The 24737-nt window shown below is 35.3% G+C and overlaps 1 protein-coding gene across 2 annotated transcripts; it reads left to right on the forward strand.

The window, feature by feature from the left end:
- The first annotated feature begins 1818 nt into the window (after positions 1-1818).
- On the forward strand, positions 1819-24736 carry LOC145322652 (uncharacterized). 2 transcript variants are annotated; one of them, XM_080164827.1, is made up of 13 exons: positions 1819-2042; positions 3533-3586; positions 4666-4773; positions 7812-7944; positions 11737-11845; positions 12586-12665; positions 15952-16038; positions 21151-21206; positions 21653-21740; positions 21850-21936; positions 22478-22531; positions 23453-23534; positions 23992-24736. In XM_080164827.1, exons 1-13 carry the CDS (start codon positions 1897-1899, stop codon positions 24048-24050), a joined length of 1143 nt encoding a protein of 380 aa, XP_080020953.1. In that variant the 5' UTR covers positions 1819-1896; the 3' UTR covers positions 24051-24736. The 2 variants fall into 2 exon arrangements, with proteins under 2 accessions (XP_080020953.1, XP_080020954.1); XM_080164828.1 differs by having other exon boundaries at positions 7812-7917.
- Position 24737: the final 1 nt, after the last annotated feature.

The raw sequence follows: 24737 nt of genomic DNA on the forward strand, positions 1-24737 counted from the left end.
TGGTTGCTGGTAAGAAAATGATATCGTACCTGACCCATACATCCAGATATGGTTTAAAACCACTTGGATCCAGACCTTTAAGCAACCTGGAAGAACACAAAACACTCTGGGTGTTTGTCAAATTAAAAGAAAACTGATCCCGTGTTGTAGACCTTCACTACGCTACAACTGATGAAAATACTGACCATGCTGAATATTATGCCAAGAATCATTTTGTCACTGATCACATTAAGATAGTAATATTGATCATTAGCTGAGTAAAAATTGAAAGATTGACGAGCTGCACTGCTTAAAGCATAAAAAAAGGTGGATTACTTCTGAACTAATATAATTTACTTGAGATTTTGCAGACTCTAGAATTTTGTTGGAAATCCTATTTGCCAAGTGTTCATATGTTTCTAATCTGTTACCTGTTTTTTTTTCTGGAAGATAAAGGTACAGTATCGGTAATATGTTTATATATCCTGTATATAAAAAAAATTGTTGTTTAATTTTGAAGTTACTTTGTCATCAAATAAAAAGTTTTGTTTAGATGTTAGAACTATTTCAAGGTTATAAAATATGGTAATTTAATGTAGTATATTATAATTACATATTAAGGGCATAGTCCCTTTCGTGGCAACGCCTCTTAAGGGGCGTTTTTTCGTATTTTCAAAGTCGCTTTTGGTGGCGTTTCTTTGTAATTGCACAGAAGCTTTTGAGAGGTTATGTCAGGTTAAGTGATTGGAATGTGCAGGTTTAGACAATTGGCCTTGCAGGGTTAGAGCCCCCCACAGCAGCTAGAAAGAGGTGAAAAGCTGCTGTGAAAATACGACAAAACGCCCCCCACGAGGCGTTGCCACGAAGGGGTCTATACCCATATTTATATATTTTACTTTTTGTTACTTTGATCTTGACAAAGCATTTGACATTAGATGTAATGTTATTATCAAAATTATACTTGAGATTAATGTTAAAGCGAATAAATAATTACTTTTAGTTAGATTATTGATAAATGTAATAAAGAGCATCTCACCTGAAATTTATAGTAGTTAGATATTAGCAAAGCATTGATTTGGTTACATTTCATATTCTTCATTATTTAATAGAGAAGATGCTCTATAATTCACTGACTGTCCGTTACGCTAAGGAAAAATAAGATTTTCTAATTTGCTATTAAAGCTAGACCTCTTTTTTATATCCTTTATTTCTGCCCCTACTTCTCTTCCTTTTTTATGTTAAAAAGGGGGAGGTCATTTTCTAGTAAATTCCGTAAAGGTGTGTGTTATAAGGCCTAAAAATAGTAGTAGAACGATAAGGTGCTCTATATATTTGTATTCCCTATTGAATAGAACAATAGGGAGTACCTTATCGTTCTACTACTATTTTTAGGCCTTATAACACACACACCTTTACACACCTTCACGGAATTTACTAGAAAATGACCTCCCCCTTTGCTCAAGTCACTCTGGCTGTTTATCAATCCATGTTGTTCTACGCCACTTACGGATGTAGTTATCCTTGTTTTTATTTATCATTCTTCTTAATATGGGAACGTGTTTGTCTTTTTCTGTTTGAAAAGCTATTTTTTTCCCTTTCCCATTTTATGGGCTGTTTTATTTAATTTTGTATAGCGTAATAAACTATTTTTCCTTGTATTTTAAGTCGTAATCACAATTTTACAAACTTTCAAGTTTAGCTTAATTTTTATTTGAAATTCTTTTTTACAATAACATTAACGCGATCTTTCGAGTTATTCATTCGAAATAGATAAAAGTAAATTTCGAATAAAGAAATAATTATTGCTTTAAAGACAATAATTTTAAAAAGTAAATATTTAAATAATCAGGTTTGCTAACTATTTTTAGAATCTTGCTATACATACCGCAAGCACTAATACTTAAGGCGGCTTAAAAAATGGCTGCCGTCATTAAAATAATGAAGTTGACTGGTACCAATCAAAAAATAGCTGTGTTGGAGACGAATGGAGTCTTTAGTGCCAAAGGTCTGACGCCTTCTCAAAGTTTGATTCGCTGGCCGCAAGGAAATGTGCAAGTTTATGACAGGAATGTTTCATATAGTTGAATGTTTAAAAGCAAAGCTTTTCTATAATTAGGGTCCATCTGTCCGAGACAGATAGCGTTTATTCATTAATTTAGGCATGTTAGAATTGTTATATCGATTTCAAACTTTGCATGGTGATTCCTGTAGTATTTTGGTACAATTTAGAAAGCGTAGCAACTCTATAATCATTACCAAAATGTCCCTACGTCCATTTTAAAAGTGTTGATTTTTCTACTTTTTTAACAACAAATTTTTATGTGATCTAATTATCAGTTTAATCTGATTTTTTTGTATATTGATTCCTAGGACAACAAAGAACAATATTATAAGCGAAGCAACTCTATAATCAAGTCATAACAATCTAAGTATGTCCATAAACATCCTGTATCAAGTAGTTTTTTTTAACAAATTTACTTACAATTTTGCTTCGACTCTTATACTTATATTTTCTGATTATTCAGTTCAGACACTATACAAGTGTTGATGTCAGTTTGTCCTACCGTTTCAGTGCTTCGCTTTTATGGATGTTGTCATCCTTGTTAAACCAGAAATTCATCGCATTGGGGTGCAAAATATAAAATTTCGAGACTAATTCCAGTTTTGTTGACCCCGATTTATAATTTTAATTTTTTGTAGAAATTTTTGTTCAAAAGATTATAATTAGAATATACGTGGATAATATGACAGGGGACAATTTGACGTCAAGTTAGCTTTCTAATACGATCATCATTTATTGGTCAATTTGTTCATCCAGTAGGAAGTGAGGGGGTGGAAGGTGAGAATCGTTATTTTAGTCAAGTACAGGTTTTACTTTTATCAGAGAACAGGAAAATCTGGCGTAAGATCCAACTAATAATAAATCCATTAATAGGATCGATGCAATGCTTAATTTTTCATGAGAGATAAGAAGCAGTTCGGTTTTAATACAGTGGAAATTAATCGGATTCGTAGTCCCAATTTAAAATTACTTTGCAAGTATATTTTTCTCAAATAAAAAATTATGTCTTCTAGTTAAAATTGGGAAAAAATCATTTCTGAAAAAAACTAGATGCATGTTATGACGAAAGGTTACATATGATTCTACTGTGAAAAATAGGGTAAAATACAGAACGTGTATCCTTACATTATGCATGTTGACTAACCTCTTATGTTCAATTGATTTATCCATATAATAAAGTAAATGGATCTCTGTTTGTTTGTGCCGAAGGAGCTCGCTAACAACTGAACCGATATGGTTCTCCTTTACAGTTTAGCTTTCTATAGGTCCTGGAAAGATTTGTAGCTATTTGGGGGAAGGGTATAAAAAGCGCCGCCAAGCGGATATTTTTGGTAAACAGCCGTTCTTAACAAAGATCGTTAAGAAAACATTTTTCGTGTCCCTAGTGGTCTCTAGCCGCTAGCATATATATATATATAGATAGGAATTTTAACAGCGGTAGTTCCCTTTCGTCTTTCTCAGAAATTCAACCTCCTATGAAAACATTATTTTCAGTGCAACCAGAAAAAGTTATAATCTAGAGTTTATCAAGAGAGATTACCCACAAGGAATTAAAAATTAAAACAGTAAAAGATTTGAGAACTTTGCATTTTTCTAAATGAAAGTTTGGCCTGGTTGTTATGTGATTTATCTTAAAAAGTGTTTTTATCATTTATTACAGGTCTCACCTTTTTTTGTATTGACGTTACTCTATTATTAACTTTGCCTGTCCGTCTGAAGCTACTCTATAATTCACTATATCTTTCAGTCCGTAACGCAATGGGGAAAATGATATTGATTTTTCACAAAATTTTTACTATCTCTACTGCTATTTATGTTAGATTTTTTGTTTGAAGATACCTTGTTCCGAAGAGCATCCATTATACAACTTACTTCGTCTGGAAGGTCTGAAGTTCAAAAGTTAGGGAAAGGTTCTTCACGCAATTCCGTAAAGTGTTTTTTCTAAGACTTATAAACTATACTAAGGAAGAAAGATGTGTAATGAATATTCACATTCTTCTCATGTTTTTAAGTCTTACAACACTCAACTTTATGGAATTACGCGAAAAAATCACCCTCTTTTTTTGTAAAGAAGTATTTTTTTCTGAAATGTATCTTATCCCCTTCTTTATCACCATTGAGATATTTTTACATTTTACCATTTTTTAATGGTTATGATCTAATATGGATAATATTACTACTAGCAAAAGTTTTAATACAATACCTTGAATTCGTAAAAAGAGTTCAGAGCCCTCGTTGCCCCTCTGGTTATAACTTTATCAGATAAAGGAACTCCTTAAAGATTCTTTTTGAATATTTGTAAATCCTAGTTATTGACAATTGACTTTCTTATTGGAAGGTTAACAACTATTTTTTTGTTGGAGAGGGGGGGGGGGTTTCAAGGTCACCACCAATGAAACCCTTCCCTCCCCTTAAGAAAAAAAATAAATTGGGGGGAGTGACTCCCACAACCCCTAAGTGCCCCCAAGAGGCCTTTATTAGCCGCTACTATCTATAAAACTAAGAGAGAAGCTTCCAATATAAAAATAAATATTATACCTAGTGTCTCCTTTTCATTAAATTTTTGCTATTCCCAATTTGTTTGTCTTTTTTTTGCCAAAAAAAATCTTTAAACTGCATTGACCAGACACTTCTACTAAACCTACAACCTCCACCATGGTAGCAAAAACCGGTTCTTCTCAACATCAGCGTACAATTTCGGAAACCCGTAGACCAGCAATACTGGGGAAAAGGCAGGATTAGAGTGAGAATTAAAAATAGGAAAACATTGAAGTTGCTGTTAATCCTTATATAAAAGTAACAGGATCTCTGACTGTCTGTGTGTCACTGTGTAAGCAAGGATCTCGCTAACCACTAAACCGATATTTTTCTCTTTCACGGTGTAGCTTCTCTTAGGAAGGGTTTAAAACTTCAATGGGGAGGGTACCACCACCCTCCGAGGAGAAATCGCCAATATTTTAAAGTGACGCTAGGCGGCGCCTTTGTATGACCTACTTGATTACTTTTCGTACAAGGTTGCCTAAACTTTTTCTTTTTAAAACTTTAATTTAATGGGGGGGGGGGCTACTTATCTCAAGGGCCAATAGATACCTTAAGGATCGTTGCCACTAGTATTCAAAAAGTGATACATTTCTTTACCTTCTTTCATCTATAAATGGAACTATACATAAACAAGGGTAAGTTATTTAAACAACTTGCTTGTGATGTCAAGAACTTTGTTTGAATATACAGGGTTTACTTACATCCCGAGCTTTAATGAAAAATTTAAATACAAGGGGGGGGGGGGGAAGTTTTGACACATTTGCGTAAACAGTGAGTATAGGCTTTATCTTTGGACTGAGAGGATAGGTTATTAGGGATAAAATCATTCTTAAAAAAAACAGTAACAAGCCCTTTTTACTCCACAGGGGGAGCATAGGCCGATGACAATTTGTCAGTGTTTCTGTAACAATGTGGCTTTTTATGGATATGGGATAGGGTTGTCAGCCCTATGCCCTATGATTGCGGTGTAAAGCGTCCATTTGCCATATCAGACAACCAACCCTTTGATTGCACGACCTTTGTCTGAGAAGTCCTAACTGTGCATGGTAGTGAGTTGCGCCTGTTTTGGGCCAAGACATTCCTCCTACTCTAACTATTTATGTCGCGCACCTGACATAGCAGCAGTAGGAACCATTTTTAACGTCTTTAGTTATGACGCGGTGTCGGACCAAGATTCGAACCTACCCCTTTCCCGACGACGAGTGGATGCGCTACGTGTTGAGCCACGGTCGCGGGTTGATAAAATCATTCTTATATGATGAATTTTCCCAAGTTTTAAGATTTTTGGGATAGGCCTCCAAGTTCAGGAGCTGCAGGTCCTCTCTGTACAGTGTACAAGTAAAAATTCAAAAAAAAAATTTTTTTTTGTAGAGTTAGAAGTCAACCTATGAAACAAAATATGCATATTTTTGAATGTTATTCACATATTTGAAGAAAAAAATGCATATTTTGTTTCATACGTTGACTTCTTACTCTTCAAAAAAAAAATATTTTTTAGTACAGAGAGGACCTGGAGGCCCGCAGCTCCTGAACTTGGAGGCCTATCCAAAAAATCTTTAAACTTGGGAAAATCCATCATATAAGAATGATTTTATCCCTAATAACCTATCCTCTCAGTCCAAAGATAAAGCCTACACTCACTGTTTACCCAAATGCGTCAAAACTTCCTCCCCCCCCCCCCCTTGCTCGTATACAAAAGCAAAATCTTGTGATCTATATCAATAAAAATTTTAAATGATTAATACATTATTATTTTGCGTTAATGTATTTTTGTCTTTAAAAGTTTTTATTGTTTTAAATTATTAAAAATATATAGCTTGAACTCAACAAAGCATTTGATACTACGTAACAAGATTTTTAATGTGGACAACTTAAAATTAAACGAAATTCTAGCAAATTAAGAATTAAATCACTGGGATTTGGTTTGGTAGTTGCTCACTTGGTGTATATTCGGCACAAGATTCCTTTTTTTTTTTCCCTGCTGTCAATTTTTTTTTCCTCCTAGTTTTTTCCAGCAAGGAAAAGGATAAAATGGAAAAATATTTTTAGAACTCTTTATTTTATTCATATTACTCCCCCGCCCTAATATTCTTTTAGTTTTTTTTCACCAAAGAGGGGAAAAAATGGGAAAAATGCTTTCAGTTCTCTTAATTTTTGCATTTTTTCTTCCAACCACATATTTTTATTTTTTACTCCCCCTTTAGCAGGCTAAAGAACAACTTACTACAGTCCTTGAATCAAGCGTTTTCTAATCAGCTGAATTTGAGTTAAAACAGGGCTTTATTCTAAATATCCTATACTCAAAACTTTTCCCCGCCCCACCCCCCCCGGCCCCCCCCCCCCCTCTAATCTTTAGCAAAACATCTCTATGTATTTTTTACACTTTTTAAACTCTCTCTCTAACAGGGTGGAGAAAAACCCAGGGTTTTTTAAAAAAGCCCAACCCAACCCGCAAAAACCCGTAAAACCCTGGGTTTTATTGGGTTTTTTCGGGTTTTATTGGGTTTTTTCATTTAGGAGTCAAATACATTTAATATATTGATGAAATATTAATGTTTATGTTGTTGTAGGTAAAAGGCAAGAAAGATTTCACAATAAACAAGATAGATAATGAAGAAAGCTGGCATTCCGATCTATTATAAACCCTTATTAGCAATGGTGCACAAAATATTCTATTAAGGGGGAGGGAAGGTTAAAAGCTTCAAAACATGGAACCTCCTCCTCTATTCTTATGCTGTCAACACCCCCCCCCCCCCCTTCCAGAAATTATTAAGGTCTTCCCTTATTTACATCCCCTTAATAAAACCCTCTGCACGCCACTGTAACTATTTCCTTTCATAAATTGTTATGTTTTAGTTTAAAAAATCAATTATGATTATGTAATTTACACAATTTATATATCATCAATTTAGTAGCAAAGCGTTTTCTGAAATTAAGTTTTGAGAGAAAGTAATTTCATAAACATTTGAACAATAAGTAGAGCATCATTTATATAATTACTTCATATTTTTTTCCGTATTTTAGGTAAAATTTGCTTTAAAATGTTATTAGATCCTAGTCTTTGAGTAAATAGAGGTTTAATTTGTAAATTTTAACGTGAAATTTCAATGTTTTTTCAAAAACCCAAAAAACCTTGGGTTTTTTTTCAATGGGTTTATTAAAAAACCCTGGGTGGGTTTTTTTGGGTGGGTTTTTTGTATGCCCACCCTGAAGTCACACTTTCACACAGGTCTAATAGTGGTCTGTCAGTGCGTAGTGATCTAACTGAAATCCCGCCAACCCTTCCGCTTACGTTAATGGAAAGGGTTGCAAACAAGTCTGTGTCTATTACAAAGGTAGTAAGCTCCAAACCATCATTTCAGGTAAATAAATGATTAATAGTTAATTATCGCATTGTATTATAGACAACTTTCCATGTATAATAAAACCAATTTTGTGAGCCTCGAAGGCCAGGGCTTTGAAAGCTGGTATTAATACTCTGATTTTTATTTTGATATTCGTAGAAAATTGTCTGTAATACGATGCTGTACATGAATTTTTGGTATGGCTTAAAACTGGTTATAATCCAGCGGACATTAATCGGTTTCGAAGCTATATTGGAAATAGTCTTTAGTTTGTTTATTTTAATGTACAACACTAAAATGTATTGATTCCGTATATTATTAATTAAGCTTTAATTAGCAGCATTTTAATGGTTATAAATCTTAATATTTTGAAATCGTACATTCTTGTTCTAATATCATTTACCATTACCAGTTAAGGGGGGGGGGAAGTTTTGCCACTTTCGCGTAATCCGTGATTATTAGGCTAGGTATTTATGTGAGACTATAGGTTATTTGGGATAAAAGTTTACTTTTGGGTAGTACTTCACGTATATTTAATCATTTTTTGGATAGGTCTCCAGGTTCAGGTGCTGCAGGCTGGAAGGTGGTTTCTGGACAGGTAAAAAAAATTTAAAATTTTTGTTTGAAGAGTTAGAGATCAAATTATTAAACAAAATATGCATCTTTATGGATATTATTGAAATTCCAGAAGAAAAAATTAAAATCGGCCTCAAGGTTCAAGTGCTGCAGGCCTCCAGGTCCACTCTGGACAGGTAAAAAAACAAGTTTTTTATTTGAAGAGTTAGAGGTCAACTTATAAAAGAGAATATGCATATTTTTTTTATATTATTGACATATTTGAAGAAAAAATTAAAATCGGCCTCCAGGTTCAGGTGCTGCAGGCCTCCAGGTCCACTCTGGACAGGTAAAAAAACAAGTTTTTTTATTTGAAGAGTTAGAGGTCAACTTATAAAACAGAATATGCATCTTTATGGATATTATTAAAATATAAGAAAAAAAAATTAAAATCGGCCTCCAGGTTCAAGTGCTGCAGGCCTCCAGGTCCACTCTGGACAGGTAAAAAAATATTTTTTTTTATTTGAAGAGTTATTGTTCAACTTAAAAAACACAATATGCATATTTTTTTATATTATTGACATTTTTGAAGAAAAAATTTAAATCAGCCCCCAGGTTCAGGTGTTGCAGGCCTCCAGGTCCGCTCTGGACAGGTAAAAAAGCAAGTTTTTTTATTTGAAGAGTTAGAGGTCAACTTATTAAACAGAATATGCATATTTTTTGATATTATTGACATATTTAAAGAAAAAATTAAAATCGGCCTCCAGGTTTAGGTGCTGCAGGCCTCCAGGTCCACTCTGGACATGTAAAAAATAAAAAATTTTATTTAAAGAGTTAGAGGACAACTTAAAAAACAGAATATGCATCTTTTTTGATGTTATTGACATATTTGAAGAAAAAATTAAAATCGGCCTAAAGTTTCAGGTGCTGTAGGCCTCTAGGTCCACTCTGGAAAGGTAAAAAATAAAAAAAAATTTATTTGAAGAGTTATAGGTCAACTTATAAAACAGAATATGCTTCTTTTTTTTTATATTATTGACATATTTGAAGAAAAAATTAAAATCGGACTCCATGTTCAGATCCTGCAGGTCTCCAGGTCCACTCAGGACAGGTATAAATTAAGTCTTTTTATCTGGAAAGTTACAGGTCAACTTATAAAAAAAAATTTGCATTGTTTTGGATATAATAAATATACTTGAAGATAAAATTAAAATCGGCCTTCAAGTTTAGGTGCTGCAGGCTTACATTTTCAGGTATTTTTGCTTTTTTTCCTGTTTTAAAACAATGGTAGGTAGGTATCATACATTTTTACTTTTTTATATGGACAGTGACACTTTTACCTGGATCCTGGTAAACGCTGGTTGTTGCCGGCCAGGTGAATATCTCAAATAGTTATTTTAGAATTTAGAAGAAAGATTTCGAAATAGAATAAGTTTAAAACTTAAAATATAATAATATAGTGAAATTAAAGGTGAAATTTTGAAGCCTTAAATGATTAATTTTACTATATTATCTTATTTTAACCATTTTTAAAATACATACCTTTCCTCTAAATTCAAAAATTACCTGGATATTTACCTGGCCAATGGCCAACAGCAATCACTGGGATCCATCAAAAAGTTTCAATGAATATGATAGCTACCAGGTTTAAATAAATATAGAATAGGAAAAAAGTAGGGGGGAAATCAAATAAATAGGAAATATACCTGAAAATAGTCTCTAAAGTTCACCTGGAAGCCTGCAGCACCTGAACCTGGACGCCAATTTTATTTTTTTTCTTCAAATATACATGTAACATCTAAAAAGATGCTAATGTTGTTTTAAAAACTGACCTCTAACTCTTCAAATAAAAAAATTTATTGTTTTACCTGCCCAGAGTGCACCTGGAGGCCTGCAGCACGTGAACCTGGAGGCCAATTTTAATTTTTTCTTCAAATATGTCAATAATAACAAAAAAATGCATATTCTGGTTTATAAGTTGACCTCTAACTATTCAAATAAATTTTTTTTATTTTTTTACCCGTCCTGCAGGATCTGAACATGGAGTCCGATTTTAATTTTTTCTTCAAATATGTCAATAATACAAAAAAAGATGCATATTCTGTTTTATAAGTTGACCTCTAACTCTTCAAATAAAAAATTTGATTTTTTACCTGTCCAGAGTGGACCTGGAGGCTAGCAGCACCTGAACCTGGAGGCCGATTTAAATGTTTTCTTCAAATATGTCAATAATATAAAAAAATATGCATATTCTGTTTTATAAGTTGACCTCTAACTCTTCAAATAAAAAACTTGTTTTTTTACCTGTCCAGAGTGGACCTGGAGGCCTGCAGCACCTAAACCTGGAGGCCGATTTTAATTTTTTCTTCAAATACGTCAATAATATCAAAAAATATGCATATTCTGTTTAATAAGTTGACCTCTAACTCTTCAAATAAAAAAAACTTGTTTTTTTACCTGTACAGAGCGGACCTGGAGGCCTGCAGCACCTGAACCTGGAGGCCGATTTTAATTTTTTTTTTAAATATGTCAATAATACAAAAAAAGATGCATATTCTGTTTTATAAGTTGAACTCTAACTCTTCAAATAAAAAAAATATTTTTTTACCTGTCCAGAGTGGACCTGGAGGCCTGCAGCACTTAAACCTGGAGGCCGATTTTAATTTTTTCTTCTGATTTTTCAATAATATCCATAAAGATGCATATTCTGTTTTATAAGTTGACCTCTAACTCTTCAAATAAAAAAACTTGTTTTTTTACCTGTCCAGAGTGGACCTGGAGGCCTGCAGCACCTGAACCTGGAGGCCGATTTTAATTTTTTCTTCAAATATGTCAATAATATAAAAAAATATGCATATTCTGTTTTATAAGTTGACCTCTAACTCTTCAAATAAAAAACTTGTTTTTTTACCTGTCCAGAGTGGACTTGGAGGCCTGCAGCACTTGAACCTGGATGCCGATTTTAATTTTTTCTTCTGGAATTTCAATAATATCCATAAAGATGCATATTTTGTTTAATAATTTGATCTCTAACTCTTCAAACAAAAATTTTAAATTTTTTTTACCTGTCCAGAAACCACCTTCCAGCCTGCAGCACCTGAACCTGGAGACCTATCCAAAAAATGATTAAATATACGTGAAGTACTACCCAAAAGTAAACTTTTATCCCAAATAACCTATAGTCTCACATAAATACCTAGCCTAATAATCACGGATTACGCGAAAGTGGCAAAACTTCCCCCCCCCCTTACTTAGTTGTCCGTTCCAACCGGATCCAAAGAGTCTGTGATGATATCAAGTACAAACGTTTCAACAACTTCAACCAAGAAAAATCCTCGAAATCATCAAGATAATACAATTTCAGGTTATAAGATTTGGTGCTTTGAAACTTGTTGAGTGCAGCTTCTCTATAACTAGAATGTTCCTTAAAAAGCACGTCAAAGTAACATTTATATAATGGTTTATGGACGAGATGGTATTTTATGCTCTTTGGAAACCAAGGTCCGTTTGTACTTCCGTTAGCCTGTTAGTTAAGTTGACAAAAACTAACTCTGGCAATAGAATCGTTATGGGTTAGTGTTTGTTAAATCTTGGGGCATTTTGGATTGCAAGGGTGTTATATATTGATATTAACTTGTTTAGTCTGTATGTTTTAGATTACAATATCTATATTCTTTTAGATTAATTTCGCCCATTTTTCTTAAACCCGTTTTAAATGTTCCTGGTTAGAAATTTTTGTGTTAACTAACATTGTCTAGTTTATTGTTAACTAGTGTTTACGTCCCTAGAATCACGAGGCTCTGTATTCGAAAAAGTAGAATGGGGTTAGAAAAATAGCTTCAAACCTACCCAATACTGTAATTAATCTGAAAAAAATACTCAAAAACCATCACAGGACCGATGTTAAGATTAATATTGAACTAAATCGGGTTAATAGTTCTTATGTTTAAAAAAATTTCTTATTACTCTACATATAGTATTATGATTATGATTATGATTATGATTATGATTATGATTATGATTATGATTATGATTATGATTATGATTATGATTATGAATGGTTAACTATGATATGAACATGACAGTATTACAGTCTTCATTTAGAATTCAAGCGACCATCTGTTCCTCTTGTTGAGGGTGGAAAGGTTGAACCGACTGTTTTTGTTCATGTGCACGATGATTTCAGGACTGTTTGATTATCAATATTTACAAAACTATGAAGTTTAAATAATTAGACCTCTATTAGAAATATCAGCCGAGAAAATTACATTTACTTAACACGTTTTCGACGGATAATCACAAAAAAAAATTTCCTTTTGATTCTACCTATTAATTTGAAAGTTTTTAAATTTTTTGTACGAAAAAGAATTTTTAAGAAGCCTCTCTTGCTTTCGTTTAAGTCCCTTTTTGTGTGCTGGAGTCAGATTGTGAGTTTACACTTATATTGCCATTAGAATTGAAAGTAAGCCGAGAGAAGTATGTTGTTGTTGTTGTTGTTGTTGTTGTTGTTTTGGCTGCTCATAGTCAGTTTCCGGTCCGGGTAGTCATCAGTGGGGTGAGGGGGGGGGGGGCGTGGGCTTATGGTGGGGGCTCTGGAGGGGGGCGTTGGAGGGGAGGAAGGCTGGTGAAACTTGGATGGGAGGAGAGGAAGGCAGCTACATGGGTGGGATTTTGCCAGAGGTCCATAGGAGTAAGATTTGTAGGATTATTTGGGCATGAAAAGAGGTGCTGGACTGTTTCTGGGGTAGGATTAACAGGACAGGATGGGCAGTTGGGGGTAAGAGAAGCGTTGATGGAATGGAGGTAGCTTTGGAGTTTAGGACAATAGTTGGATCTTAATTGGGAGAGGATGGTTCTGTAGTGCCTGGGGAGTTGGATTTCGGAGGGGTTGATGTCAGGGGGAGCTTGATTAAGGACAGGATTAGGGGGGTAAGAATTTATGGCTTGGGTGACAGCTGAGGTGTGGAGTCTGGAGATTGTGGATTTGTAGTTTGTGGGAAGGAGGGTGTTGTCGGGGGAAAGAAAAGGTTGGAGAGTAGGAAGGAACATGGATTGAAGGGTGGATTTTTTGGATCTAGGGCCAGGGGGGGTTGTGACGTTGTGGAAGGATGGGTGGGAGGGGCGGAGGGAGGAGGCCAGGTATTGGGAACAAAGAAGGGAAAGGTGGTTCCGTACTGGTAGGATTTTGGTTTCTTGGTGGAGGTGGCTGATGGGAGATTTTTTAGTGGAACCAGTACAGATGCGGAGTGCTTGGTTTTGGAGGACTTGGAGTTTGTCAATGTTGTTTTTGGAGGTGTTAGGGAACCAAACAGGACAGGCATAGGTGGTGATGGGGCGGAGGAGGGTGTTGTAGGTGGTGAGGAGAGTCTCCTTCTGGTGGCCCCATTTGGTGCCAGCCAGACATTTGAGGATTCTAAGGCGGGAGGAAATTTTTGAGGAAATGGTGGAGACATGGGAACTGAAATTGAAAAAGGTGTCAAAGGTAACTCCAAGGATTTTAGGGGTTTTCTCAAGGGGAAGGGTGGAGCCGTTGATTTGGACTTGAGGATGGAGGTTGGATTGGTGCTTGCGGTCAGAAGTGAAGAGGGTGACAGTGGATTTGTTGGGAGCTATGGAGAGGCCGTTGGTGGAGGCCCAGTCAGCGATTGAGGAGAGGTGGGAGTTGATGGATTCAACTGACTGGGGGATGTCAGGGGAGGAGTGGAAGGAGTTAAGGTCGTCGGCATAGGAGGAGGTGTGGGCAGGGGGAATGTGGGGGGCATCTGCTATGTAGAAGTTGAAGAGGACTGGGGAGATAACAGAGCCTTGGGGGACGCCAGTGTGGACAATTTTAGGAGAGGCATTGGTGTTTTGATAGGAACAGAAAGCCATCCTGCCACGCAAGTAGCAGGATAGCCATCTAATGATGTTGGGATGAAGGTTGGAGGAGGAGATTTTTTGGAGAAGGAGGTGGATGGGAATGCAGTCAAATGCTTTGGAAAGGTCGATGGAGGCAACAGTTGTGCGGCTGGGGGGGAGGTTTTGATTGAAGCCATTGGCAATGGTGGTGGAAAGGTTGAGGAGGGAGGAGGTGGTGGAGTGGAGGGGTTTAAAGCCGTGTTGTGAGGGGTGGGTGGAGAGGGATTGTTTAAGGTAGGGGAGGAGTAGGCGTTCAAGGACTTTTGCTGCAGGACAGAGGAGGGAGATTGGGCGGTAGGAGGTGGAAAGGTCAGGGGGTTTACCAGGTTTGAGGAGGGCAATGATTTTGGATAGTTTCCAAATGGCAGGGATGTTGGCAGCGGAGATGGAGAGGTTGAAAAGTTTAGTGAGGTAGGAGATGCCATTTGGACCAAGGTGTTTAAGGTGAAGGATGTTAAGGTTGTCGGGGCCAAGTGCAGAGGAATTGGAGGAATTTTTAATTGCTTCAAGGACAAGGGCAGGGGTAAAAGGTTGGAAGTTTCTGTTGAGGTGGTTGCGGCGGCGGATTTTACGGATAATTTTTCTGGAGAAAGGGTTGGAAGTATGACGGGAGACAGAGGTGAATTGACTGGTGAAGGATTCGGCAATGTGGAGGTGGGAGGTGTGGACTTTGTTGTTGTTGAAGGAAATGGGTTGGTTGGAGGGAGGGGAGTTGTTTTTGCCGGAAAGGGACTTGAGGAGGGACCAGAATTTGGAAGGATTTGTTCTATGGTCGGATTTGGAAAGGGTTTCTTGCCATTTTTTGTTGGAATGTTGGTTTACTATTGAGGAGATTTGGTCGTTAAGGATTTGAATTTGAGGATCATGGGGGTTGGTTTCTCTTAAGGAGTCTCTTTGCTGGATAAGGGGTTTAGCAGACTGAGGGAGGGTAGGGTTGGAATTTTTGATGAAGCCAGCAGGAACAGTATGTTTGGAGGCAGTTTGGAGGATTTGGCGGAAAGTGGCTTCACCTTGGGAGCAGGAGGAAGGGTCAGGAAGGTCTTCAAAAAGGGTTTCAGTTTCTAGGGTAAAGGTGTCCCAGTCTGCTTTATGGAAGTTGTGGAAGGTTTTGACAGGGCGGGGGGTTCTGGTGATTTCGGGAATGGAGAGGAGAATGGGAAGGTGATCAGAACGGAGGGTGGTAAGGGTGTGCCAGGAGAAATCAAGGGCAAGGTGGGCAGAGCATAAGGAAAGGTCAGGGGAGGTAGGTTGGCCATTGAGAGAAGTATGTAAAGATATCCATTATCAAAAGGTATTGAGTTTTGAGTGTGTGTTTTTGGCAAGTAATATCTCGCAAATGGCTTTTATTTGAAGATTTTATAGGGGCTTGGTATAAGTCTTGTGCAAGTTTTAAGCCATTTTTTGTGCGTGTGGTTCCCCCACCTCATCCCTGTAAAAAAGAGAAGAAAATTATCTTCGCTAAACAATACATATTTTTTCCCTCATTTCTTATAAAAAAATAATAAGCCCCTAGAGCCTAGGAGATAAACCATTAGTTTCAAAATAAATGGATTTATCAAACCCGTGGGATTAAGTGATGAGATAAAAGTAGAACCAAAGGAAGAACCTCAATATTCTCCCCCAAGCAACAAAAGGACAAAACTAGTTGATATTTCTAAGGTAACTTTCAAAATACTAATATTAAGCAGGGATCTAAAGGGATAAGACAATGGCTGATAAAGGGGGGGGGGGGTTTAATGCAACCATCTCGTAATCAATGATTAAATGGTTCTTAGAATTCGAATTTCGATCTAAAATTTTGCATGAATAATCCTTGGTGGGTCAATTTTCCCTAAATCGAACAAAAAGTTTTGCCATTTTTTGGATATTTTAAAAGCAAATTAGTCACGAAACTTACTTGTTTACTTGTATGTGTTTTCTTCGGTAAGCTCGTAAAGCCATGATGAAGAATTCAGTCTCTGCTGGTTAATTTTTTCTCGCTCATCCACTGAACTAGTCTTTTTTTAAATGTTGTCACTTGTCTGATACTTTTTATGTCACTTGGTAATGAGTTCCAAATATCTGCCGTTCTCACTGTGAAAAAGTTTTTTCTAGTTTCTAGGTTAGATCTCTCTTTTATTATGTTTAAAGAGTCTGTTTGTGATCTTGTGACTGTTCTTTCTGGGTTCATTTCAGGGTGCCTATAATTACACTTGACATGTCCAATATTTGTGATTAACTTGTGCATCTGAATAAGATCGAACATAAGTCTCCTTTTTTCTAGACTCCAAAGACCAAGCTCTTTCAGTTTTTCAACATAATCTTTACCTTGAAGTCCAGAAATCATTTTGACAGCTTTAACTTGTACTTCTTCTAAAACAGATATATCATTGACCTGCCAGGGGGACCAGGCTACACTTGAAAATTCCATGTGCGGCCGGACATATTGTTTATACAACCTCAAGAACACTACTTTATCTCTGTAATGAAAACATCGAGAAATTTGGCCTAATACAACTCTTGCTCTGTTTGCAGCTTCTTGACAATGCTTTGATGGTTTTAGATCAGATGATATTTTAACGCCAATGTCTCTCTCATATTCATCTTCTTCCAATTCTTCTCCATTTATGAAATATTTAGTTTTGGGGTTGTTTCTTCCAAAATGCATAACTTTACATTTTTTAATGTTAAAAGCCATAGACCACTTTTCACTCCATTCATAAAGTTTATTTAATCCATCTTGAAGTTCCTGGGTATTTTTTTGATTTTTGATACATTTACCAGCCTTTGTGTCATCCGCGAATTTTTTGATCAAATCAATAATCAGTTTAACACAATCATCCAGGTCATTTATAAAAATGACAAATAACAATGGTCCCAGTACTGATCCTTGTGGTACACCTGAGCCTACCTCTGTTTCTTTTGAATTAGAGCCATTAACACAGACCCATTGTGATCGATTTGTTAACCAGTCTGTTATCCAGCTTAACAGCTTACCACGTATGCCATGAGCTTTGAGTTTCAGTGCCAACTTGGAGTGGGAAATTTTGTCAAAAGCTTTGCTGAAGTCCAGATAAATGACATCTACTGGGTCCCCTTGATCTATACATTTTGTGATAAAATCCATGAATTCAAGCAGATTAGTTTGACAGGACCTGTTCTTTGTAAATCCATGTTGAGAAGTGTTGATAAGTTTGTTTCTTATAAGATGTTCAGTTATTTTATCTCTGATGATACTTTCCAGCAGTTTACAGGCCACACTTGTTAACGAAACTGGTCTATAGTTCGAAGCCTTGCCTTTAGATCCTTTTTTGAAAATAGGTATCACCTTTGCCTTTTTCCATTCTGTGGGAACACATCCTTTACTGAGAGATTCCTGAAAAAGGATTTGTAGAGGTATACTTATCACAAATTTAAGTTTAATCAACAAGGTTGTTGATATTCCATCTGGTCCAGGAGCTTTACCAGGTTTCAGTTTGTCAATTTTATCTTCTATATCCTGTTTAGTTATTATCAGATCCTCAATAGGAGAATCAAACACTAGATCCTCAATATTGTTAACATTAACATTGTCTTTACTAAAAACGCTGCTAAAATGTTCATTTAAAATATCAGCCATCTTTTTTCCATCACTAGTCACTGTGTTGTGTTCATCTAAAAGTGGACCAATACCAGTCTGCTTGCCAAGCCTAGACTTGACATATTTATTAAAGCTATTTTTACCTTCATTTCCATTTTGTTTAGATATTCGAACTTCAACTTTTTTCTTGGCATTTCTAATAGCTTTTTTGGTCACTTTCTCAGCATCTTTATAGTTTTTAGTATCACTTTCACTTTTTGTCAATTTCATTTTCTTGTACAATCTGGATTTTTTTCGTAGCATTCTTTTTATATAATTGTTCATCCATATAGGTTTAGAATTATCACTTGTTGTAGTCATTATGGGCACATGTTTATAGATCACTGTATTTAACTTGTGTTTAAAATTCGCCCAATTTAAATTCACATCATCATTGCTTAAAAGGTTAGGCCAATCAACATTTGCAATTTCATCTTTTAATTCACTATAATTAGCTCTAGACCAGTTTAATTTCACATCATTATTGTTAGTAGAGACAAAGTCAAAACATGTTCTAATTAAAATCATAACATGATCACTATTGGACAGAGGTCCCAGATTTTCAGCATTTAAAACACAGTCATTATTGCAGAGAACTAGATCTAGGATATTATTTTTACTGTAAATAAGAAAAATGTTCATATCACAAAGTGAAGTCGATATTTTAAAATGAGCATACTGGTTAAAATCACTAAGGTTGTCAATAGATAAAACTGCTAGTCCATTTTTAGCATAAACTAAAATTCCTCCTCCAATTCCATTTGTAGTATCAGTTCTGTCTTTTCTTAAATCCGAAATTAAATCATATCCAATTACTTTAAGAACATTATCACTTATAGTTTTGTTACACCAACTTTCTGTTATTAAAATAATATCAGGTTTAAAATTGTGAGCTGTAGCCTCTAAATCTGGAAGCTTACTAAGAATACTCTGGGCGTTGGTATAGAGTAATGTAAGCCCTCCACATTTTACTCCTTGTCCGTCTCCACCTGGTCCTCCTCCTCCTCCTCTGGCTCCGTTCTGTTGTTCATCTCCTCTCCTCTCACTCCTCTCATTCTTTTTTCTCTTATTGTCTTTTCTGGTGTTCTGGCTCTTTTCATTGAAACACTTCTCTCCATATGTGTTTTTTGACTGGTTCCTCTCGATCCTCTCGATATTATAACATTCTGGATGTGTGTATTCTTCACACACATGGCAGGGTACACACACAGATCTCTTCAATGGCTGTTTGCAGGCTAGGCAGGTGTACTTTTTATTTCCTGACATCTCGACACGGCTAGTTTTGCTTGGTTCACTCCACAGACAATATTACATACAATAAAACAATATATTCAACTCTCCCCCTACCCTACCGAGATGTGGTACGTACGGGGGGGCCCTCGCGGAACCTGTGAGAGAGAATATATAAACAATCACAATTAAATTACAAGACAATACAGAGCTTGGGTGTCTTTTTTCTTATCTTTTTTTAGGTAACTAATAATTTTTTTTTTTAAAAATACCTTATCTTTTTTTTGGGGGGGATGTTAGGTTTTCTTTTTTCTAGAACCTTTTTTTTTTTTTTTTGTAGGTTTATTTTTTTTTAGAACCTTTTCTTTTCTTTTTTTTTTATAGTTTTTTTTTTTTTTGTTTGTTTTTTTTATTAGGTATTAATAAAGCTATCTTTTCTTTTCTTATGAATATATTAAGACAATCTTTTTTTGCTACAATTAGCAAGGCTCTGTATTATCAGGGTTAAGGTGTAAGCAACAGGAACATATATCCTGCAATGGTTATATAATTGTTAGTGTGTTAGGTTATATTCAAACAGTGACATAAATTATAATTTCCGATATATCATTTCACAATATATTCTTTATTATAATTTTCCTGGGTATTATAGTAGCACAGGAGGGTTATTTATTACGCCTCAACTGTTTCTCCAATTCTCAACAGAACATTTTTCCGGCACCCGCCGGGGAAGACATTTTTATATGAAAAATCTCTTAGTGAAGTGAATCAAGCAAATCCAGCCCGGTCAGTTTAGACCTATCTCCACATAATACATTTTGTGGCTCAAAAACCTTATCAAACGGTTTTAGCCGGTAGCTGTTGGTACTAGAAATATAAAAAATGGTTATTGCTATCATTTAACATGAATAAAACCAAAAATATGTTTTAAAAAGTTGATTCCTAAATAATTAATGATGAATTAGCCCTGAAAATAGGCAAAAAGCGGCTAAACGGCTGAGCCGCCAGCCGTTACTTTTCCAACTTTTTGTTCAATTTAGGGAAAATAGACCTACCAAGGATTACTCATGCAAAAGTTTAGATCAAAATTCAAATTCTAAGTGCCATTTAATCATTGATTACGAGATGGTTGCATTAAAAAAAAACCCTTAATGTACATCCTAAATGATGATACACATTACACACCCTTCTGTAGATTTCCATGTAACGTTTGGACACTCAACTTAATAAACCCACCAATAATAGGAGGGATAAAAAATAAAATATAGAGTTCTTTAAATATTTTTCCATTTTCCCCCCTACTTGGTGAGAAAAAACTAGGGGGGGGGGGGGAAATAAAAAATTTTGTAGCCGTGAAAAAAAAATACACCCCTGACATGAACCATTTGGACGCAAAGGCATCATAAGGGGGGGGGGGGGGAAGTTCTGACACATTTGCGTAAACGGTGAGTATAGGCTTTATCTTTGGACTGAGAGGATAGGTTATTAGGGATAAAATCATTCTTATATGATGGATTTCCCCCAGATTTAAGATTTTTTGGATAGGCCTCCAGGTGGTCTCTGTACAGGTAAAAATGAAAAAAAAAAAAAATTTTTTAAAGTTAAAAATCAACTTATAAAACAAAATATGCATATTTTTTCTTCAAATATGTGAATAATATTAAAAAAGATGCATATTTTGTTTTATAAGTTGACCTGTAACTTTAAAAAAAAAAAAATTATTTTTCATTTTTACCTGTACAGAGACCACCTGGAGGCCTGGAGCTCCGGAACCTGGAGGCCTATCCAAAAAATCTTAAATCTGGGGGAAATTCATCATGTAAGAATGATTTTATCCCTAATAACCTATCCTCTCAGTCCAAAGATAAAGCCTATACTCACCGTTTACGCAAATGTGTCAGAACTTCCCCCCCCCCCCTTGTTTTAATATGGAAATATTGTAGGAGAAGAAAAATAGATCTTCGGACAAAGATTTAGTACGACTGCTACGAGAGGAGTCAGGGAACAAAAACTTTATATAACTGATTATACATGCAATATAACCATCTCATAAACAATGATTACAACATCTATAAGTAGCGATGTAACAAAAAAGTGGAAAATCTAATGGACAAACAGACAAAGTGAGTTGTAGATCAGGTGTTCATTTCTCATTTCAATGGAAAAAGATAATATTTAAAACCTCCAAGAAAATCACGAAACCTTATAAAAATAACGTTTACATCTTTTGATAACCGACAAACAGAAAGTTAAAACATTGTATAGATAAGATGTGTTTATGCTAGAGGAACCTTCACTAAAACATTCAGCTGTCTTTCTTTAATACCAACAAATAAAATCTCATTTCTCCCTTAGCGTTACCAACAGACATAGTTCAGTTATATTCGCTAGATTCTTTTTCACAGTGCCTATAACAACATAATAATAAAAGTAATGTCTAAAATTAGAGAAAGAGAAGAATGAGTTGAATGTTGTTGTGAATAATCTGACTTACAAGATCAAAGAACTACAAGACCAGACCATAAAGATGAAGGTAATATATGAAAAATTATGAGATTAAAACCAGTTTAGTTTTATAATATTCATGGAATATGATCCAAAAACATTAAATTTGATATATTGCCTAAACATTTAAATGCCAGGAAGAGTTGAAGAACGTGAGAAAGGAAAACCTAAAGCTGAAGAAAGAACTGAAGGAATTCGAAGCTCAAAATCTGATGCTGAACAAACAGGAACAGAAAATAAATTTAAAACGTAGCACATACTTATTTGAGTAATTCGAACTTGGGTTACTCTAGGGAAAAGGGAATGATATTCTGACAAACAATTATAAAGGAAAATTTCCCCACAATCCCCTTCCCTTTTCATCCCCCTTCTTACCCACCACTGCACTCTTCAGTTACAAGAAAAAAAATAAACCCCCCACCATACTTTTAAAGATTTCGTGATTTTTTGTAGAATTGATTGTTAGAATAGCTAGGCTTGGGTTAATCATGAACCAGTGATGCGATTTTGTTTTCCAGGGCTCGGCAGCTGCGCCCCAGCCGCATGTAAGCCTCAGGGAAACTATCCATTTCATAAATTCAGCTGGAAGTGTAGACCTGAACAAATTATTTTAAAAATATCTGATTCATACAAACGGGTTTTAACGCGTTTTCGTGGCTGTTAAATCAGAATTATCCCCAAGTTTACATTTCTAAGTCCAGAAGCAAGGGAAAAGTTACGCACGTTTAATTTAAAACCCCCTGTCTATATAATTCTGTAATCGATCAGTTGGTTAATGTTGAATCAAAGCACAAACAAGCAGAAACGAAGATCAGAGAGGTAGAATTTGTTTTGGCAAAACTAAAGAATCGGGGTAGATGTGACACAGCTTGTAACCATACTTAAAACATAAAGGAACTCAACAAAAAAAAAGAGTTAAAGCACTGAAATTAATTTGACAGGGCATATTTATACTTCACACTTCAGATATTTCAAACATGTCACTACTCAATCAAGTGAAAAGGAAATTATTTTTGAAAAAAAAAGTTTGTCTTAAATCAGGGTTCGGAAGCCGCGCCTCAGCCGCGCATAAGCCTCAGTTTTAAACCTGCTTGTGAGCAGAAAAAGAAATTTCAGAAAGAAGGATTGTCTGCTAAAGAGCAGTTTTATACATCCAGCTGAATTTTATAGTGATAGAATGAAGATTTCACTGAGGCTTACACGCGGCTTACGCGCGGCTTCCGAACCCTGTCTTAAATAATTACCTAGATTTAACTTTTTGGCGATAAACTGCTAAAAAAATGTGTTTTAGCACATTAGCCCCCCCCCCCCCTTTCCCTTAATAATTAAAACTGTTTATTAAGATACTTTTCATCAATTCACAAAATCCTACAAACAAGGTTTCCAAATTGATTTGATGGATTGAAATAAAACAAAAATTAAAATAATTTTTTCCTTTATAATATACTATCGGCTCCGCCCCTGGCATCTTGAGGCTGAGAAGGGACAGAAAAAAGCTAAAACCATTCCAAGCATTAAATCTGAAAATAAAATAGCCTAATACCATAACAGGACCCATATGAAGCGTACCTAAAACAGATTACCTTATATGTTCAGTATATATCGAGATCTTAGTTTCAGACAAAAAAAAACTTACTACTTTATATGAAAGGATGATTGTTAGCACGCGCATTTTTTGGAAATGATTAACCTTGTTAAAATATATTTTGCTAAATTATTCAAATAAATAAAATTGCTTAGAAATGCAAGATAATAGAGTGGAGGAGCAAAGAGTTGAGTGTCAAAATGATGGAATCTCAGAATATGAAGAAGAAAATAATGGGTGAGTGTTTTTTTTTCATGAGCCATGACTTAACAATGTTTTTAAAAAGTTGTCATAAAAAAGGAAATAAAATGGCGCGTCTGTTTGCCGTCGGGGAGGTGTCGGGTTTGAGTCTGGTCCTCACTGCGTCATATTAGAGACTTTAAAAAGGGTACCAACTGCTGGTACGTGAGGGTATGTGGAATGCCTTAGCTTTTAAACAGGTCTAACCCATTATCATGCACAGTTAAGACTTACAAACAAATGCCCGACAAGGTTTGGTTGTCTGTTGGATGTTACTTAAACAAATATTCTTGGGTGTTAGATTATCGTATCCCTTCACAAGCGGATGATGCTCTGGTTTCTCCAGATGATCACTTTAAATCGAAGGAGAATCCCGCCCCAACTTTTTGCTTTTTTAGTAATATAAATGTAATTTTAGACCCAACCTTCCATGAAAGAAAAAATATTTTTTTAGGACTGGAAGAGAAAGTAAATGAAGCAAAGCAACTTGCTCATGAAATACTCAAAATCTAGATAGAAGAAGAAAGTTTTATTTCTTCATTTTGCCGATTTTTAAAGCTGTTACTAAACAGGAGAAAATTTATTTGTTAATATCGTGTATTTAGTATCGAACCTACTCTACAAGTTGCATATCTTTGAAGTAGGTGTATGTTAGGGCTATATGACTTGCTTACTCCCAATCTTTTTTTTTAATTTTCGCCTTTTCCCATTTTCTACTTGGATGCTCGCATTCCTGTCAACCCTGAACATTCATTTACAACTTTATATTATTCTCTGTACTTCAGAAGTTCAGACTTCTCATTTAATCCAGGGGACATTTGGCTGTTTATTGCAGTAATCCCAAAAGTTATAATAACGTTTGTAGTTTAGTTTGATTTATTAAGATGAGAATCTTTGCTACTAGTCGGCATAATTTTTCGTGCTGTTTCATCTTTTTGTTTTGTTATAAATACTGCATTTTGGACTATTTTTATATCTATGTAATGTAAATTATTGTAAAATTTATCTATCATATTATATAGCAAATTATCGCAATTTTTTCCAGTGGTACTTACATATGTTTTAGAAAAAAAGGCAAGTCTTTAATATTTACATTTTTTTCATTTAAAAGCATATTTTGATATTTTGCCAATTACTTTTTAGTCGCAATATGTGTTTGCTTGCAAATTATCTTTGCTAAAAAAATAGCAATTTTCAGAG

Source organism: Acartia tonsa, chromosome 6 (genome assembly GCF_053477335.1).
Source record: "Acartia tonsa isolate MP-2025a chromosome 6, ASM5347733v1, whole genome shotgun sequence".
Lineage (NCBI taxonomy): Eukaryota > Metazoa > Arthropoda > Copepoda > Calanoida > Acartiidae > Acartia > Acartia tonsa.